Genomic DNA, 20,779 nt, shown 5'->3' on the forward strand with positions numbered 1-20,779 from the left:
GGGGGATGGAACACCTCTCCTATGAAGAAAGGCTGAGAGAGTTGGGGTTGTTCAGCCTGGAGAGGAGAAGGCTTTGGGGAAACCTTATTGCAGCCTATCAGTACTTAAAGGGGACTTATAAAAAAGATGGCGGCAAACTTTTTAGTAGGGCCTGTTGTGACAGGACAAGGGGGAATGGCTTCACGCTAAAGGGGGGTAGATTTAGACTAGATAGAAGGAAGAAATGTTTTACGCTGCGGGTGGCGAAACACTGGCCCAGGTTGCCCAGAGAGGTGGTGGATGCCCCATCCCTGGAAACATTGAAGGTCAGGTTGGACGGGGCTCTGAGCAACCTGATCTAGTTGAAGATGTCCCTGCCCACAGCAGGGGGGTTGGACTAGATGACCTTTAGAGGTCCCTTCCAACCCAAACTATACTATGATTCTATTCTATGATTCTGTGTTCTGTTGTTTTCCAGAGCAGGGACTCGTCTTGCCCATACGCCTAGCAGGGTTTATGAACTTGGGCAGAGTGCCTTGTTCATCTGATTACACCTGTAGTCTATTGTGGTGTTTCGCAGTCAAATAAGAGTAAACCCTACAGAGGTTTCTATAGGGAGCATAATTAACTGTTCTTTTAAGCTAGTTTAATCGTTGGTGACACTGTAGTCTCAAAGGTCAGTTTTCTAGAGATCAGTTCATGCAGGACAGGTGCTTGCTGTTGTACTTAAAGATGACTGTCCGCTCAAAGTTTAAATTAGAATTTCACAAAGTTCTACCACTTGTTGAGTGGGATGTCAAGTAAGATGGCCTGTGAGAAAATTCATGTGGGGGTGGGAAAGAAGGGAGCTAAAGCCAAGAGCATTCGGTTACAGATCCCCAGTGTAGAGTCTTGCGTGTTCTTATTGCCATCATCAATGGGGAAGATTGCCCTTCAGCAGTTACGTGACAGCATCGCGCTCCTACCAACCGTAGCAGGAACTAGGAGGGTAATGGGCTGTCTACTGAGTATAGCTGTGAGAGAGGGGAAGTAAATAGGGTCGTTGCTAAGTACCATTATTTCAAGAGCAAGCCATTCCATTTTCACTGATGTTTTTGGTAGCAAAGGCTAAATCATTTGCCTCTCCCAAAAAGTGCATTATAAAAATGCTGTCTCTTTAAATATGTCAGAGAGCACTCTTAGGAGAAAAGGGGCAGAGTACTGAAAGACAAAGTCTGTATCCACAAGAAGTGAGTGAGATTAAAATGACTGCTGGCTAAAACAGACTTGTTACATCAAATATTGTAACTTGTTCTTTTTGTCCAGCATTTGAGTTGGAGGCTACTTTTCTACATACATCTGATATCGGTAAATAATGAGTCATCCTTGCTCTGAAACTTTTTTCTAAAAACAACTTCCTGGACAGTACGGGACTACGAAGTCTTCTATTTTTAAGCATGACTTCCTTAAAAACATTAAGTAATTTGACTGTCATGTTGTGTTAGATGATTTATTTGTCCTGTTCAGCATAATGTTTCACTATGTATTTAGTAATTTCCCCCCACCTTTGACATTCAACCTCAGGAAGGGTATTGGGATAGCTATTTCCATCACACTTAACAGGCGTCTGTAAGGCTGTGTTTTTCACTGGTCACGATTTCACAAGGCCAAAAAAGTAGTAGCTGAGGTATTGAGAAGGAAGGAAACTGGCTTACTTTAATACGGTCTCTTATATTTGTGAGTCAGTAAGCAATATAGAAACTAAGCTTAGTGTGTTCACTGCAGTGGGAACTTCTGTAGAAAAATCATCTTAGAAGGTCCATTTCTTTCAGAAGGTATTAAACTAGTAGCATTGGACTGTGTGGAACTTAACTTGCAACCTGTAAAGGTCTGTGGCAGAATTCATGAATAACGTCTGTAAATGGTGAAGAGATAAAAATGGCTGCCATCCAGCTGAAAAAAGTAATCACAAAACACTCTGCCAAAGGTCTTACCTCAAAGCTTAAAGTTACATTAAACTTGGCTGACAAAGCTTTGTCTTGTAAGATGTTATGCTCTTTAACTTGCTTAATGACAAAACCAGAACAGATTGACAGTAAAGCCTTTCTGCATTATTACTGTAGCCTCATCTCTGAGGAAGATACAAGTTGATCTACCAAAGTAGTTTGATACTACTACAGCATATTGTATTGAAGTTATTTATTTCAAAGAAAAACGTGGACTTCAGAGCTTCAAGATGAATAGTAACTAGCATGTACAGGAAAAAAAACCCAAATATTTAGTCTTCTGGCTGCATAATAAAGATCTCATAGATTTTTCTTGTACACGATAATGTATGAGAGTTTCTTTTGCTTTTAGGCTCAGACTGCCTTTTCTTCAAATCCAGCTAATCCAGCAATCTTGTCTGAAGCTTCGGCTCCTATTCCTCATGATGGAGGTAAGCTCACGTACTGTATAGTATCCTAACGTTGTGGAAAGCAGTTATGAAAGCCTAAAGTTACAGAACAGTCCAAAATACTTATAAGTATGTAATTCTATTTACTAAGGGTGAGACCATGCCTTTTTGGAAAGGCCAACACCCACCTACTTGCCCCAAACCACCTGGGTAGAGGCGCTATACGAGTCAAAAAACTATTTGCTTATAAAAGGCAGTTGTGGCAAACACTAACCCTTCTCCAAACTCTTCAAAACCTTTTCCAAGTGAGCCTAACATGGCAAGATCTGTTGTTGCTACCATTTGAGCTCTTTTTAACTCTTACCTCAAAAACTTAGTTGTCCTTATTTATTAAGTGTATTTTTTGTAAGCTTTAGAGAGCAGCATGAGTCTGAGTGCCTTTCCTCTCTATGTGAGCTTGCTTGGGAACAAACAAACACGAATCTCTGTCAACAGAGAAGTGTCAGGCTATCAACGTAAAGCTTCCAGCAGATTTTGGGATCAAATATCTGGTGGGAAATCCATCAGACTTAAAGCTGAATGACTTGTACCCATTTCTCTTCCTTTTCTTCCATGCACGTATACATCCACAAAGGTGCAGAGTTATGTTTGAGTTCAGAGCTCTGGCTTAGTGAGTTATGCTTGGTCTAAGACCTAGAGCCTCTAACCAGTATGACCAGCAGCAGTGCTGGAACAGCTGTCAATAATGCTGGTGGATCAGATATTAGAGCTTGATGGATGTAACTTTGTCTCCAGTTCTCCTCTTGGCACTGCTGTGTCTAAGATGACTTTAAGGCAGGAGTTTGCGTAGCTCACCAGAGAGCCATCTCTCGTAGATCCTTTCTGGAATAGATACTTACCTGGCCTAACCTCACAGACCAGATTTAAATTTGCTTCAGCAGGCCCTTCTTGGCAGCAGCATTCTTTCTGCTGTCCAGAGTTTGAATTCTCCTGCAATTTTTGTGTGTGCTGGCCAAATGACATAATTTTGACATCGCCTTGTGTGTGAATTGCTCAGGAGCTGTGTGTGGCTGGAGTGACTAATCATCAATATATCCCAAAGGAAGGGAGGCCTACACCATCCATAGGATGTGCCAAACCTGCTGGGAATACCTCTGTCCTGGCAGAGGCAGGAGAATATACAACATCAAGAGCTTTTGGATGTTTTCTGCTATTTGGAGGAGTCTCTGTTTTGAATGAGAATGTAATACAGTCAGCAAAAGTGCATCCCGTGTGGTGGTCTTCGATGAAGAACAAAAGAAAAATCAAGTAGCTGCAGAAGTCTTGTGCAGCGTTAGTTGTGTATAATCCTAGGGGCTTGAAAACGCAAGCAAAAATAGAAGAAATACTCATTAAAAGCTTATTAATCAATATTGGTGAAACTACAAGCTGATAGATCAATCTGGAAATAAGATCAGACAGCTGTCATATGAAGCAGCATGCAAACATGACCACTGAAAGTATTAAGGAGCAAAAAAGGCTCTCGTTTTACTGGAATTCACCTTGCAATGACCTTTGTTCCTTTCCAGAAAACTTACTTTGCATTTCTGGTCAAGTGTGGATTCTTACAACAGCTGGTTTTATACGTGTACCCATAAATGAACACGAGAAACCTGAGCTTTGTGAACTGGGGAGCCTGCATGCTTCCAAGGCCGTCCCTTGCACCACCTTGCTCTCCGAGCAGCCTTTTCTGTCCCCACCGATTTGGTGAGAACGGCGGGTGGACTCCTAAGAGTCCTTGTAACTGCTGCTTGTTAAATGGCACCAGTTAATTAGCTGTGGAATGTCAAGAACAATATCAAGCTTCTTTCCAGAGTGGTTTGACTCAAGGTTTGACAAGTCTGCCAGCTGAACTACCTTTCCTCCCACGCCCTGCACCCCGCTCCTCTCGGGCGTAGGGGAATCTCCTGCTGGATACTTTAAGGGCTGTGTTTGGTTTGTCTTGTTGCGAGAGGCATGTCTAAAACAACTTCATTTTGAAGCTATAAGAAAATGACAGCTGCTTTCTTACAAAGACTATTCAAGCAGACTGCACTGTGGACCTTACCGCGAGGAGGCTGTCTTCTGCAGAAACTTTACCATGCCCTGGGATCTGGAGTGGCCTTGGCATGGATGCCTCTTGCGAGTGCTGTCTTTGCTTGGTGGAAGGTCGCTCTGTGTGTGTTTGTGTGTGTTCTCCAGCATACCTGCTTTGGGGGTGGGAGGGAGAGTAGTTCCCTACTAATTGCCCAAAAGCTTTGGAGCAAGGGCATGTCTTCACGGACCGCAGCACAACATTGCTTCTGGAACTTATCACCATGTGTCTAATGTTTGTGCTGTAAAGGATGAATTAAGAAACTGAAACTAGAAGTTCTCTGTAAGCTCTTTATCTCAGAGGTGCTGCTTGTCTGATTGCTCTTCTAAGCTGATTCAAGTGGGGGTCTTCCATCGTAATTTTCAAATTAAATACATTACTTCCATAAATCTTGTGCTATTGTAATTGTACATATGAAAGTAGTAACTGCTTGTTCTGTTAAACCAACAACTGTTTTGACGTGTTTTTTGTTTTGTTTTTCTCCTATAGGCTTGTACCCCAGACTGTATCCAGAACTTTCTCAGTATATGGGCCTGAGCCTCAATGAGGAAGAGGTGCAGAGGAACTTAGCAGTGGCAGCAGCTGCTCAGCCACAAGGTGTAGGTACCAGTCAAGCATGTTTTAGAAAGCAAAAGTATATCTAGCATTCTAGAGAGTAGACTACTGTTTGTCTGAAGTACCATACTTGACTGCTAAATGAATTGTTTTAAGTAACAGTGCCTATTTTTCTCTGGTCTTAAACCGAACAGTATATTTCCAGTGTTGGGGGGGTGGGGAAGAGCTGGTGTTGGGACTTAATTTGTGTGTGGTTTTTGTTTTGTTTCTTATTTTTTTTTAAGTATCACTTCATATAAACTGACGTATAGCCATTTTAAAAAGTTGAAACTAAGTTGTCTGGCTATTTTGTTTTAATCAGCAACTGGTAACACGACCTTCTACTAATTACATGGTAGCTCCAGTGACTGGAAATGATATTGGAATTCGCAGAGCAGAAATTAAGCAAGGCATCCGCGAAGCAATTTTATGTAAAGATCAAGATGGCAAAATTGGACTTCGCCTTAAGTCTGTTGACAATGTAAGTGTAGAAGTTTGCTTTTGCCTATAGAGATGCTACTGCTGGACTAAATTAGTAGTGAAGTTAGTGTATGGTCGCAAAACTGTCTTCTGTATAGTGCTCACTTATCCATTATCAGCATTATAAAATCCTTTATTAGATCAGTAACTAGATTTCCAGCTGTCTGGACTAGGATCTAAATTTACAGCAGCAATTTACTTCCAGGTGTTTTATAACACCTGAAAAATACTTTTTTTTTTTCACTTCAGAGCATGAAATTGTCCTTGCAGAGCTGCTGTGATACTTGTTAGCAGTTCAAGACTTCTTGTCTCTATCTTTGTGCAAACACTGGGCAGTACTTCAAGTTCAGCAGTATGCAGAGAACTACCCATGGCTTAGAAGTAGCTCCTCCTTTATAGATTCTTGCAGCGTGTTGCTGGTGAGAAAAGTAAGGATAGTGAGGGTATAATTTTACCTATATGTAAAGAGTAATTTCAGAGTAGGCTTTTTCAAGTTTCCCTTAATGTTAACATAGCTGCAAGAAGATCCTTAAACCTGCTCTGGAGCTTCTCTGTTTCAGTATCTTTTGATTCTCAACATGGAAAATGCTACTCTGTTCTTTTTTCTTTTTTTTTTCTTTTTTTTTTTTTTGCAAGGCCATTTAATCAGAATATAAAAAAAAAAAAAATTGTACTCAAGGTTTCGTATAGAGTTAAAGTGCTTTTTGCGGTTCTCCTAACCCAGGAAATGCTGGAGTTTTCTTGGAGTAGCATGTGTGTTTTGTGTGTGTTTTTGTGTATTAGTTTTTTTTACCCACCCCACCCCCCCCAAGTATTATCTACAGTTTGCCTTGATATGCTTTACTTGGGTTTTAGGGGTACTTTGACTAGAAAGAGTTTTTTAACACCTTGGGTTTTTTTACCTGAGGTGCTAGCAAGTCATACTTGATAAAAAGTTGAAAACTAACGGGGTTGTGAAAGAAGGAAAAATCTGCCATAGAGTTCCTAGCATTGCTGATCTATTTCTCCAGCTATATATAGACTCTGATGTCTGGCAAAAGAATTATTAGTTAAATGCACGAGGAGATATGCAAATTTACCACTAGCCTGTCTTGATCCAGTTGTTCAGATTTCTTGTTATAACAGAATAGTATTTACCCCTTCGAGTAAGGGTTTAATGTTATGCTCGTGTCTCTTTTTTTTTTTTTTAATGTCTAGAGATCTAGTGAGAACAGATTTGCCCATTTCCGAACTTTATTCTAGTATTAGTTATCTGTCAGTCTCTTAAAGACATCTAGAAACAGACTGGAATTTCAAAAATGCCTCTTAAGGAGAGATAAGTAGCAAGCCCTTCTGTCCATTTGGTTGGTATGACATAGAGAATGGGAAACTTTAAAGGGCTGTGTGTTCTGTCACTGGTCTCCATCTTTAAGGAAGAACTTCCTTCCCTGCCCCTCCCCCCCCCCCCCCTCCTTATTTTCTCTCTCCTCTCTTGTAGGGTATATTTGTCCAGTTAGTTCAGGCAAACTCTCCAGCATCCCTCGCTGGTCTGCGGTTTGGGGACCAAGTTCTGCAGATCAATGGTGAAAACTGCGCGGGATGGAGTTCTGATAAAGCGCATAAAGTTCTGAAACAGGCTTCTGGAGAAAGGATTTCAATGATCATTCGGGACAGGTAAAGCCAACTGCCGATACGGATTGTCATCCACCTCAGAGTAATTCTGTGGGGTTTGGGTCTCCCCTTGCTTGAACAGGACCGCAGGCATAACAAAAACTATTTGTCCGTGTTCTTCAACAGTAAAGATCCTCAGAAATGTTCCCTTTTGTGGGGAACAGTCAAAGTAGTTGTTAACTTGTAAACTTCCAGTGGACACTTGCCTGGGCATGATGAGACAGAACATTTTTCAACATAAACTAATGAGTGATAGCACAAGTCAAACTTAAACTCTGAATTCAAGAGTGTGCTTTTTTCGGACACAACTTGGCTTTTGCTTATGCTAATTGAAAAAGCTATAAAAGATGGTACCAAAATGTTCACTGTATTAATGAATACATTTACATTTTTATTTAGCATGATAGTTTTCTTGTGAATGCTGTTGCTTACGTATGAATTAACGACACTTTCACTAAAAGTATGCTTGATTAACCAGTGCAGATTTTTAATTGTATTAAATAATGAGCTCGTAGCTAGTTGTATGTGGTAATAATAGGTCAGATTCAAGGTAAGGTCTGTAGGCTATGAGAAGACAGATGATACATGATATGACTAGGTATATGTCTCAGAGCCTTTTCAATATTCATTCTTGTTCAAGAACCAGGTTTGACCCAGTGGAGGACATGCTACTTCTATCAGGGCAGCTACTTCTATCATGTATTGAATCAAAATACTTGGGTAGTAGATTCCCTGCTCTGTCTACCACTTCTGTGCCCAACTCTCCACCCCCTTCCTGGATTTACTAGCTTTTTTAAGACACAGTTTAAAGGTTTATTGTCTGTAAAGCGGTAGAAATGTTGTTGGGGAAGCCTTGTAGTCCAGAATCCTGTGGTCTACCCACAGTTGTTAAAACTGCCTGCGCTATTTTATCTACCTTGTAACGTTTGTAGAGAAAACTTCACTTAATTTTTAATGGACACTGGTGTTCCGTTGGTTGTGGTGGGTGGGTGGATGTTGTATGGGATTTTTGTATTATTATTAATCCAGATGGTGAAATGTCTGTAGAACAGGGAAAACGTGAGATTTATAACAAGTGTATATTAATATAACAATATTAACAAAGTGAAGTTAAACCCAATGACTCTTCATTGTAGTTGATGTATGAGTCTTTTAGAGTACAATTACTTTTTTTTTAAGTCAAAGATGCTGAAATAGCGTGTGGTTCAGTAGACTGAAAACATGGTTTTGCACTTTAAATGTCTTACAGGCCTTTTGAACGAATTATTACTATGCATAAGGACAGCACAGGGCATGTTGGTTTCATATTCAAGAATGGAAAAATAACCTCAATAGTGAAAGACAGTTCTGCTGCGAGAAACGGACTTCTTACCGAGCACAACATCTGTGAAATTAATGGCCAGAATGTAATCGGGTTGAAGGTAAGATAAGTAGTATGTGGCAGGCGTGGATAGCTGTGAGCTTTTTGTGTGCGTATAGTAATTGTGTTCTGGAGAGGGAAAAGGATTGTAACATATTGTTTAATGTTCATAAAATGAGAAAGTAAGTCGTAAGAGGTAACTTAACTTGATTGGAGAGACATGTATGTTCTGAGGCTTCTTTGCAGTGTTGTATCTGTAGGCAGGGCAACTCATTTTCTTCCTCTCTACCTGGCTAGGCTGACCCTCAATTTTTATCTTTAGTCCAACTTTGCTGGCAAAACAAAGAATAAGCTTCCTCCTGCCAGCCTGTGTCAAATTCTAGTAGGAATTCTGTGTATAACATCTGTATCCCTTCTCTAGTCAGTTCGTGCAAGATACTGATAACCAAACATCTCTGAAGTGGTATTGCAGGTTCAGTGATTTGCCCTGAAGGTTAAATACTCCAAGCAAGGAGCTGTGGGTCTCTTAAGCTGCATGAAATGTGTCTAGAAAAAGCTCTGGAACTGCTGTGTTGTTAGTCAGCTTGAGTAATGCTGCTCATATGACTTCTTGTTTAATTACAGGACCCCCAGATTGCAGACATCTTGGCAACAGCTGGAAATGTAGTGACCATTACCGTCATGCCTTCCAGTATTTATGAGTATATAATAAAGAGGTAGGTAATAAACAAAGCAGCCATGGTGTTAATTATAATCAAGTTGACAGTGACTATTTTTTGTAGGTTAAATAAAAAGTCCTCATGATAAGACCTAATTATAAACTTAACATGAAGACTGGCAAGGGCTTGGGGGGAGTCTGAGAATTTGCTTAATCTGATGTTTTAGTCAAACTGGCGTGTTTTGGTTCTGTTTTTAAACTAATCATGTTAGTGATGCTCCTTTGCCTTTTCTCTTGGAAAAATCCTTTTCTAAATGTAATTTGACTAAACTTGAGTTTCCCAGAACTTTCTAGCGCTTGGATAACACAAGTATTTGTTACATTGTAACTAAAATGTTGGTTTTAGTGCAACTAATTCTGGTGACGTAAACATGATTCTTGGCAGCATATAGTTGTTTTTTTCTAATCCTTTGGCGGCAGTGGCTTTCTACAGCTAAATCTCTCCTGCAAAAATATGTTTTTGAAGCTGCTAGAAATTAATAATGCTTCAGGTATAATTGAGTCTTTTTTTTCCCTCCACTTGATATGCTCTTTCTACAAAACAGTTTTCAGTCTAAACAGCCACCTTTCCCCCTGCCCTCCTTCCCTCATACTTGTGATGCTACTCTGCTTGCACGCTTGCCCACATCCTGAAAGAGGTTGATAACACAGCTCTGTTACTAATAAAAACGTTGAGTATCGGGGGCTTCTCTTCTGTGTCTGCAGTTTGGTGCAGCTTTCTGCAGCAACATATTTGTTGTCAAAAACAGTGGAGTAAAAGGCCAACTTTTAAATTGTATTACGGGGCTAGCAATGACAAAGATACAGTGATCAGAAGCTTTAAGTGGTCTTCTACAGTTGTCTTACAAAACTGAATGCCTTTTCCTTTTCTTTAGGATGGCAACTAGCATTATGAAAAGCCTGATGGATCACTCTGTTCCTGAAGTCTAAACTTGCAACGTGTGTGTGTGTGTGTGTGTACATATACATGATGATTCCACTAAACTTGGGCTATTATACTCAGTGATTTCTCTCTTCTGCACATGAGCCTTTCTGGAGGCTAAGAGAAGATATGCTGCATCATGCATTTGCATCTATAATGGCTGGGAATGTTACAGTTCAACATATCTCATTTATTCACAAACTGTAAAACTTGTAGCCTTATATGCTTGACAAATGTGAAATTCCAATTGTGTTAAGACTTCTTCTTGTAGGTCTTTTATTTAGTTTACTACTATAAGCCATTGCAACTAAAGGAACCAGATATCACTTGCAAAGTTACGTGTTGTTACCTAGAACAATGCTGTGCTTTGTATGTTTAAGACAAATGAGTATTTTTACTGCTTTCTGTTTGCAAGAGTAGATTTGAAATAGTGTATTAGAAGTATGGCTAGTACTAGTTAAGTTTTTGTTCTAGTAAATACTGTTTACACAAGAATGCCAGCTAAGCTGAACATAGCTAAAGGCATCATTCAGTAAGTAAGTGTATTAAATCAAAGTAGTGTACAGATACTCAAATCTTTTTATTACTTGTTATACAAATTGTAACTAATATGCTTATCTCTCGCCTTAACCATGTTCTTAAGGATTCAGAAATAACCAAATAAACGACTGAAACTTTAGATACTGTGTGCATGCATACTTCTTAAGATGAGCTAAGCCAGGCTTGTTCAGTTGAGGTCAGTTTCCACCACCAACAAAGGCAAGGGAGGAAGTACAGTTTAAATAGCTTTCTAAATAGCTCACTGCCTACAATGTTGAAATGTTTGAAAAGGGTAGAGCTGGGATACTTCAGACAAGATATCCTTAACTCTTTTCATACTTTCAGCTTAACATGTGGGACAGCAGCCTAGCTGTTCTACAAGACATACTAACTGTATAGTGGCAATTTCATTTTGAAACTGGTTGCAGCTTGCTGGGATAACTTTCTTCATAGCAGCTGGTATGGTGCTGTGTTTGAGACTTGTGACTAAAACAGCGTTGATAACACAGCAGTGTTTTTGCTATTGCTAAGCAGTGCTTGCACGGTGTCAAGGACTTCTCTGCTTCTCACTCTGTCCAAAGAGGCTGAGAGGGAACGCAGCTGGGACTGCTGACCCAAACTGACTGAAGAAAAATTCCACGCCATTTGACATTATGCTCAGTGGTGAACTGGAGGGAGTCTTTCCAAAGTAGCTGTTGCTTGGAGACTGGATGGGCATCAGTCTGCTGAGGGGAGGGGGTAAGTGATTGCCTTTGCACCACTTCTTCCCCCTGCCCCCCCCCTTCTTCTTCTCTTAGTAAACTGTCTTTCATCTCAACCCAAAAGTTTTCCTAGCTTTTGCTGTTCTGATTCTTTTACCCATCCTGCTGCGGGGCAGAGGAGTGAGAAACTCAGTGGGGGCTCAGCTCCTGGCTGGGGTCAATCCACTGGACTAAGGCTATAGGCTTGTTCAACTGAAACTTCAAGAAGTTAAGTAAGTGATCTGAAGTTAAATATCAGTTTTGGCAATTCCCTTTTTCTATGCTCTGTTCCAGGTTCAGCTGTGCAATCTAGGATTACTTAACTTCAGGGTACTGTTAAGTTTAGCAGTGTCAGCTCAACTGTGCCTGTCAAGAGCCTGTCTTGTTTCCTATTTCTCAAATGAATTTCTCAGTTATGGTAACTGAGGGAAAACAATTACACTACTTCAGGCTGTAGTGGAGCCATTTTAATTGGATTGTTTGGTTACTAAATGATATGTCTCTGGAACCACTGTGGCAAGCACTTACTGGCAGTAATGGGTGACTTCATGTAGCACTGGTATGATTCAGCTTTATGGTCACAGGAGCTGTGGCCTGTAGCAGTCATCTCTAAGTTTCTTGGCAAGCTAGTTTGCCTAGCTATGAAATCCCTGGAGCCCAAAACAATGTATTACTGAAATGCTGATCTCTGCATCTAACCTGTTTTTACTTAGGAGCAGATGATTCAGCAGGGGCTAGTGGAGATCCATTGGAAATAAGAGGGGTAGAACTTCAGTACAAGTATTTAGTGTTTTCCTTCCAGCTGTAGCATGTAGCAACCTGAAGTGCAAGAACTAATCAAAAAAACTCCTCTTTTCATGCAGAAACTAGCTTGCATTGAAAAGTAAGCAAGCTATGGTTAAATGTATGTACATACATAAAGAGTTAAGCTGCAAGACAATATTGGTCTACATGTAATTCCTTGCACACATCTGATTAAAAACAAGTAACATACTGACAATATAACCTATAAGTGGGTTAACTTGATATTCTCTCCCCCCCCTGTCTCCCCCCCCCAGAAAAAGCTAAGGCTGCTTTAGGCAATGAAATTGTATGCATCCATATTTAACCAAAAGAAAGTTAAGCTACCTCAGAGAGAAAATACCCTTAAGTCAAAATTCAGGGGTCACAGGCTTCAGGGTCATTTTCCTCTGGTTTAGATCAGTAGGGGGCCCTCTAGTGCCAAAGGAGCTCAGCTGTGCCCAAAGTTGAGGTAGAGTGTGAAGAAAACAGGTGTGAAGTTTACTATTGTTCAGGTAGTTCCTTTGTGATTCTCAAGCACATTGGAGTACAACTTGATTTGCAAAATTGCACATTAGGAGGAACAGAATACAAAAATAGGATGTGCTAAAAGGTAAAACAAGTTACAGTGCAATTCTTAAACTGAGGCTGGTACTGTAATGCAGAAAACCGAAGCCTTGTGGGCCAGGGACAAAATACAATAGGGTGGAGGTAAACAAGCAACGATAGGCACACTTAACACATAAAAAGCTTTTAACACAATCCAGAAATCACCTAAGACACTTCCAGGCAAGTGTAGAATGTGGGTTTCTGCATCTTCTTTGCCTACACACAGACAGATATATTTGGGAAATAAATACAATGAAAGGTGAAGAAACAGGGCAGACACCAAACATTGTGCTGCACGATTAAGCCTGGTAACAGTAGGCATGCATGATATGGCTTAACCTCTTGCCACTTGGGCCTTCAAACACACTCACTGATTACATAAAAATTTAGTTATTTGCTAAGTCAAGTGAGTAATGCAGCTGAAATACCAGTTTGCTTTAACATCATGCCATTACCTTATTGAAAAATAAGTTCAAACTCCAGCATAGTAGAAAGAGGAATGAAAAAACAGCCCCTAACCGTAAGACAATTGTTTAACAATGCTAAAGAAACAGCTGTGCCCTGAAAAACCTAGACAGGATGTCTACAGACAAAGGACTGACTGAACATAATTCAGAAGAATGCTTGTCCTGGACACATTGACAGGGCATCTTAATACCAGCAGCAGAGAATACCATCAGAGGAAAAAATACTGATCTTGGGTCACACTGGGGCAACATCACAACTGCAGCTGCTTGTTGCTGTAATAAGCCATTTAAAGATTATTTCAAGTCTTTAACTTCCGAACAGCTCCTTGCAGGAAACCATAGCCTTAAGTCTTACAGAGAAAGCAACACTGCTTTGCTGCTGTGTTAAGACAACAAGGGATTGGATAAACCCAGGAGCTGTAGCTCTGTTTAAATGCTATATTTAAATTCCACCCCAAAGATGATTTGAGTTGAAAGAGGTTGAGAATACCAAACAAAACATGAAGATGCTGAAGATTAAGAGAAGGATAGTAAGAGAAGGGATGAAAGGCAGTAGTAATACAGCATAAGATGTGACAGACTAACTTCAGGCACAGTATTAGGGGAAGATTTATATCAACACATTACACGTACATGTAACTGTTCTCTGTTAGGGGATCAATTTTATGCTTGGCTTCCTTTCAGGCTAATACATTAGTGCTGTTTTTCAATAGGAAAAAGCAATATGGTCTTCTATAGTCAATCTTAGTCTCCTCTATGCCTTTGCAAATAGCCACATTTGGAGACCGGATAGTAGACTAGACCGACCACTGCTCAGAACAACAAGCTGCCTTAGTGTTCAAAACGGTATTTACCATCATATGCGTCTTCTCTAGGAAGAAAGGTTGACTACACAAGAGGTACATACATTATGTCATGAGACATGGCACTAAATTGCAAGCATCCTTAAAGACTTCTTAAGTTAAGAATGCAAATGCTTCTTCTTTGAAACCAGTTCTAACAGCAAGCTATGATGCATTCTACATAAATCAAACAATGACTGCAAGTTAAGAGCTCTTTAATTAGAGAAAAATAGGTCTTTAATTTCATCTCAGATATCATTTTAGACAAGCATTTTCAGTATGATAGTTCATGAAAAACAACTGCATACACTATGGAAGTTAAGAGCTCTCAGTGAAGTCACCATAACCTAGAAAGTTGTAGTTGAACAAAGCTTCCTATCTGGTTGAACTTCAGCAGCCATCATTGCACACAGTTAAGTTCCTTTAAAAGGTTTGGTTTAAAATAAAAGTTCATTTAAATGTCTGGAGGGAAAGGCACTTAGTATTGCAGTTTCCAGAACATGATTTGTTTGTCTTCCCCTCCTGTAATAACACTGTTGCACTGTTCATTCATCCACATGGACATTACAGCACCTGGGGGGAAAAAACCCCAAACAAACAAGTAAATCCAAATGCAAATACAAGAGGTACTCGAGATGATGGAACAGATCTTTTTAAGAGAGTTTAGGATCATCTGATCATTAGGTTGGACTACACTGACACCACCTATGCTAAGAAGAATTTTAGTAGCCTTCTAGGTGGCTGCTCTTATTCACAGTAATGATCTCATGCTCCATCGCCTCAGCGGACTTTGGGTACTAGAGGGACAATGTCAGTTGCAGTGTAGAATACAGATGGCACACTGGCTAAAGGATTCATGGGGATGAGGGGAGGAGGTTACTCTAGAAAGTGAGATTTTTCACTCTGCCATTTGGACTTCTCACATTAAAAGTGTATTCACATCTAGCATATGCCTAGAAGCCCACTTGAAAGATTTCTCTAGCTACAGAATGATCTCTATACAGGTCAAGTTCCAGAGTACAAGCTTATAGTATGTAAGTTTGAAATAACTGTTCATGAAGGCAGCCTTAAAAACCAAACTGAATAAAACTGAGATAGATAGTTTTTCTCCTTCATGCATTTTGGTTGCTAATGTGCTGAAGACTATACAGATACATTGAAGAAGCCTATCCAAAATCCCCATCCAAAACAACTTCTCTAGTGAACTTATTTTGTTGTAAGACTCACAGTCTGGATGGACTTTGACAAAGTATACAACGCAGTCTATACTACACTTCATTAGGGCTATGAAGTAGAAAAATGTTGACTTTTGTGATGTTGTGTGAAGTAGAAAAATCTCAAGTCCTTTACCTTTGGTCAGTCTTCTAAACAGCAACATTCCTCCATTGTTATTAAGTTTCCTAGGAGGCTCATATGGACCTACTTTTAGAATCATAGAATAGTTTGGGTTGGAAGGGACCTCTAAAGGTCATCTAGTCCAACCCCCTGCCGTGGGCAGGGGCATCTTCAACTAGATCAAGTTGCTCAGGGCCCCGTCCAACCTGACCTGGAATGTTTCCAGGGATGGGGCATCCACCACCTCCCTGGGCAACCTGTGCCAGTGTTTCACCACCCACAGTGTAAAAAATTTCTTCCTTCTATCTAGTCTAAATCTACCCCCCTTTAGTTTAAAGCCATTCCCCCTTGTCCTGTCGCAACAGGCCCTGCTAAAGAGTCTGCCGCCATCTTTTTTATACGCCCCCTTTAAGTACTGATAGGCTGCAATAAGGTCTCCCTGAAGCCTTCTCCTCTCCAGGCTGAACAGCCCCAACTCTCTCAGCCTTTCTTCATAGGAGAGGTGTTCCATCCCCCTGATTGCTTTTGCGACCCTCCTCTGGACCTGCCCCAACAGGTCCGTGTCTTTCTTGTGCTGAGGGCTCCAGAGCTGGACACATTACTCCAGGTGGGGTCTCCCCAGAGCAGAGTAGAGGGGCAGAATCCCCTCCCTCAACCTGCTGGCCACGCTTCTTTTGATGCAGTCCAGGATACAGATTGGCCTTTTAGTTCTGGTGTTCCAGATAAAACTAACATCAAGAACAGCCCACTGACTGAGCAGATGACTCTCAAACTTTTCAATACTAACAGAGCTGGAAAATAGGAGTCTTCCATTCAATTTGAGAATTGGAATAGTTCGGGCATACCTGTATGTCCTTTGATTCTTTCAATAACTTTTCCTCCAAGAAGGTCCCAAATCAATAATTCACCAGACTGACTTCCTGATAAGATGGTATTTCCATCCCATTTGAAGCACCTGCAAGTAAGTCTGAAATCAGTTCACTTCAAGCTTATGTATAATGAGAGCCGAACGTTTCCAAACTGACGAAGCCAAAAAGAACTGAAAATGGACGTAGGAAACTCTACCCTTTAACACAGTCTTTCCAGAAAGATTATTCCCAAATTATTTTAAAGGGTCATGACCCAAACTTGCTTCTCTGACTGCCCTAGACCCAGCCAGACCTTCCCCTGGCAGAAAAGTGAAGCATATTCCCATAACAGAAGAGGACCCAGTCAGCTGTACATGTGTATGGTACCCAAGTGCTCTCATGAACCATCACTTTCACTTCTGTCACTTCATGTTCCTGAAACAATCACTTGAAGTGCAAAGAGGACTTTCAGGGAAATAACTGAAGAAAAAAAAATATATACACATGCATATGCATATATATTCATGTATATACACACACAAGAAACCAACAAGTGGACTCCATGTATGGTTGCTATATTTTTTTACTCTAATAACTGAGTAAGTATTCCATCTGTTTACCTGATAAACCATGAAGAACTGTATGCATTCTGGTTTGTGAAAAAAAAGTGACCACTCTTTAATTATAGTAGCCAATCTTTTCTTAGATTATCAAAACAAAAAGGAAGCATTGCAAAAAAAAAAGGGTAAATAAAAAATCATCAATATTATTGACAGAGATGATTCACGTAAGATAACTGTCTCCTTGTTAGAAATTTCAGTAGCTCAGCTGCTGGAAGAACTGGTTAGCTACAGCACCCATCATCTTTTATGGACGTTAAAGTTGTTGTTGAAAAAAAACCCATGAGTTATTTACTTAGATACTTGTTTGGTTTTGTCCCAGTTTGGAAAGCTTGATCATAATGCACACAACAGGCTAGAATGTCAGCCTTTGCATTTTAAAAAGTAATTCTATAAAACAAAGTTGCTGGTGTTACTGCCCTTTTTCATTCTGCTATCACCAACCATCAAGCATCTCCACAGTTAACTAAGTTGGCCACACAGCTTCATAATCTGTTCTCAGAATTACCTCTGTGGCTCATCCGCAGTTACAGAAGATATGAGCATTCCAGTTTGTACATCTATTACTTTAAAACAACAGTCCTCTCCTGCGCTGAGTAGATGTCTGCTGTCTGTACAAAAGAAGAAAGCAAACAAAAGAAACAACAAAAAGCATGTTTAGACATTCAGTTCTAGCTACCAAAGCAGTCTGCGATACAGCATGTTGGATGTGACATTGCCCGACCTACTTATTTATAGATAATTTACTGTAAATTAAGTCTCTAAGCAAGCAATGAAAAACAGAATTGGTTTAGAGTCTAGACCACTGGTCTACAGTCTAGTATGGCCTTGTATACAATTAATGAATTCTTTACAACGGAGATGCGTGTCAATCCGAAGCGTTTCACCATCCCCCTTAAAGTAGTAATTCCAATAACAAGGGTATATTACATGATATCAGGAATAAGATTCCCTTTGAAACTCCCAGTGGTGCATATTAAAAACTGAAATCCAACGTACCAGGACTAAAAGCAGCATCAAACACAGTCCCAGCATGACATGGCAACTGGTGCAACATTGTTGCTGTAGTAACATCCCAAACGCTAATGGTACCCTCTTTGGTTCCAGATGCTAGCATAGTATTTGCAGCATTAAGGTCGATTGTATTCACCTAGGAAGTTAAACATCCCATGATTTTCCTATTCCTTTATGTGAGCCATCTTGAGACAGGTTTTAAGCATACACAAAGCAAGCCCGTTATCCGTAAGATGATATTTTATTTACAAAAAGTTTTTACATTTAATTCTGCAACATCCTTAATTAAGTACAATTATTAAAAATCCTGCCTATAAAAAGATAGGTCCCTTTGATGATATTTTAAAATGCTTTTTCTTTGCAGAATGAGGAATGCAAATTGACATTTCAGACTACTTTTAGTACCCATACTCTCCATCTAAATGCAAGACTTTACCCTTAAGGGTAAAATAATTCTTTACTTCTAAAGAACTTCCTAGCTGTCAGTTGTTTCCAATTCTCTTGGGTACAGTTCTTAAATGTTATCAGAACTGTTTCAGTATTTGCCTATGTTGTGACCTGTTAAAAAACTAACTATTAAGAAGGTTTAAAACACAGTAATTCTAGATATCCTACTAGAGTGACATTAGAGGCTATAAATAAGAGTGTGCATTTACACATTTATGATTTACTGCAGACAATGTGTTTATATATTTATAGTGAAATCCAGTAATATATTTTATAGCATGGTAAACAACTCAGACAAATTCTTTTTCATTTGCTTGCCTTTGGCAAAGATATATTAAGAAGCTGTAACAATGAAAATACTTGAAAAATGTTAGTCTGTTTTCAAAAACAAAGCAGCAAACAAAAAACCCCAGTCCTGCCTGTCCCTCCTGGAATTTTGTGCATACAAGCTGAGCAAAACAAGGTAAGAGACCTCTGTTTATACTGTTGCCTCAGTCCCCAGGAGTGGACCTTTCAACCAGGGAAGCAGGAGACACTGGTGCAGGACACATCAGACAAAAAAAACTAAAACAAGACACCCCTACACACACACTCCCCGAAAGAACACACCCCCTCAGCCCCCTAACCCAATCCTTGTGCTTTACCACTAGATCTTGACTTTGATTTTAATGAGCAATTAATTTTCATATTCTGAGATACTATCTCTCTATCCACATACTTACACTAACATCGTGCTCTAACTCTGCAAGCAGTTCAAAGCGGTGTTTTTTATTGCTCAAGGTCTCTCCAGGAACACAGTGCCACACCTACAACACAGATATTTAAGTTTGCTCAAGGAAGTATATGAGTAAATGTAATTCTCACATTACAAGGAGGGCTGCTTGTGTTAACTATGGGCCTTGCCTACGTGGCAGAATACAGCCACAGCAAATGACACCTGAACTCATTTACCCTAAGCAGAGCCACATATTAAACACGACTATGCTGATTCCAGATAGCTTACAGAAGTCTGCCTAAGTATGGGTATATCACTGCACTGAATGTATACTTACCAAAAAGCCATATACAGAAGGCTTTGGGAAATTCTTTCCTGTCTCTAAGTTCCAAATTATCTTTCCACCTAACTGCAGGCATGCTCTTTAGATTAGCAAGTTTCTGGTCCACTTAGCTGAAGAACTTTATCTCAACTCTGTTTCAAAGCTAAAGCTAAATGAAGTTATTCTAGAAATAAATTTACTGTGATACTAGCTAAGTTATTATGCTAGTACAACAGGTACATCCACACCAAAGCATTTGGCTGGCTGAATATTACCAAGTGCTAGCTATAAATACTTACTGAAGTATAACAAACCCATATACAAACCTTCACAGTGGAATCCCAAGACGCAGAATACAAACGCCCATCGTGCCAACAGATCTTACTGACTGCATCATCATGTCCCATTAAGATGTCTTGCTGTCTTCCAAATGCAATTGAATAAAAATATCTAACAGGAAAAGGTTATAAAAGCATTAAGTCTTCAGAGAACTGAAATGTTTTTTTTCAAAATAGATGAAAGTAACTTTGCTTCTATAGTTTCTAACAGAAATCCACTGGAAAAAAAAAAAGTAGAAATATAGACACTGCATTTTAAAAATTAATTTCTGTATCATTACCTAAAACCATAAACATAATGACCGAGGCACTCAATGCAATTCAATAAAGTCAATAGGAAGTAAATACACACATATGATTGTCCCATGAAGAACTTATGACAGTGGTATCTCCTGGTAAGATTAGACAAGATGACAAAGCCTGTAAGAAAAAGAAAAATAAAAAAATTAAATAATAAAAAAAAAGAGTAGTGTTCAATTTCTTACCCCAAATCAAATAGAAGTACATTGACATGCTTTTGGAGAACAAGAAGCATTTTAATCTTCTATACACACAACATAAAGGTGTTACATAAATACTAATCAAGAAAAACCTTATAGGTTGGACACGGAACAACAACAATACTTAAGCCCTGGTAAATATAAAGGTAGCACTGAAGTTCAGAAACACATGCAGAACTGATGAATTGCCTTTTTCAAGATGCTGGTATTTCAAGGACACGGTATGTAATTCCTCACTCAGGAGTAACCAGGTCAGCTCTTCATCTTGTGAGCTACTGTCAATTCCAGCAAATTCTGTTAGCAAACAGCTAACAGAAGCTAAAAATGAAGGTTTCCTTTGATGTTTGTTCTCCATGACAGCTACTTATCAGCTCAGCTCTTTCAAACAACAAATGTAACTATCTAATTTCTACTATTCTCAACAAGAAACATGCTTTATGGACAGCTGCTTAGTTACATTACCATCACTGGA

At 39.7% G+C, this 20,779-nt stretch overlaps 2 protein-coding genes across 2 annotated transcripts in view; one reads left to right on the top strand and one right to left on the bottom strand.

Annotated features, from left to right (window-relative positions):
- The window catches only part of SDCBP (syndecan binding protein (syntenin)), a 14,781-nt gene extending 3,912 nt beyond the window's left edge, over positions 1-10,869 (top strand). The window contains exons 2-8 of the mRNA XM_009332082.1: positions 2,317-2,395; positions 4,956-5,065; positions 5,383-5,541; positions 7,018-7,193; positions 8,440-8,611; positions 9,175-9,266; positions 10,144-10,869. Coding sequence (XP_009330357.1) covers positions 2,317-2,395; positions 4,956-5,065; positions 5,383-5,541; positions 7,018-7,193; positions 8,440-8,611; positions 9,175-9,266; positions 10,144-10,198 — 843 coding nt within the window. The 3' untranslated portion in view covers positions 10,199-10,869. The remainder of the gene's footprint in view (positions 1-2,316; positions 2,396-4,955; positions 5,066-5,382; positions 5,542-7,017; positions 7,194-8,439; positions 8,612-9,174; positions 9,267-10,143) is intronic.
- A 3,497-nt stretch (positions 10,870-14,366) lies between these two features.
- Positions 14,367-20,779, bottom strand: part of NSMAF (neutral sphingomyelinase (N-SMase) activation associated factor) — a 42,528-nt gene continuing 36,115 nt past the window's right edge. Inside the window, exons 28-34 of the mRNA XM_009332108.1 lie at positions 20,160-20,227; positions 19,796-19,919; positions 19,155-19,238; positions 17,971-18,121; positions 17,480-17,582; positions 16,349-16,458; positions 14,367-14,741 (exon numbers count right to left, since the gene is read on the bottom strand). Coding sequence (XP_009330383.1) covers positions 14,647-14,741; positions 16,349-16,458; positions 17,480-17,582; positions 17,971-18,121; positions 19,155-19,238; positions 19,796-19,919; positions 20,160-20,227 — 735 coding nt within the window. The 3' untranslated portion in view covers positions 14,367-14,646. The remainder of the gene's footprint in view (positions 14,742-16,348; positions 16,459-17,479; positions 17,583-17,970; positions 18,122-19,154; positions 19,239-19,795; positions 19,920-20,159; positions 20,228-20,779) is intronic.

Source organism: Pygoscelis adeliae, unplaced genomic scaffold (assembly GCF_000699105.1).
Source record: "Pygoscelis adeliae isolate BGI_AS28 unplaced genomic scaffold, ASM69910v1 Scaffold98, whole genome shotgun sequence".
Taxonomy (NCBI): Eukaryota; Metazoa; Chordata; class Aves; order Sphenisciformes; family Spheniscidae; genus Pygoscelis; species Pygoscelis adeliae.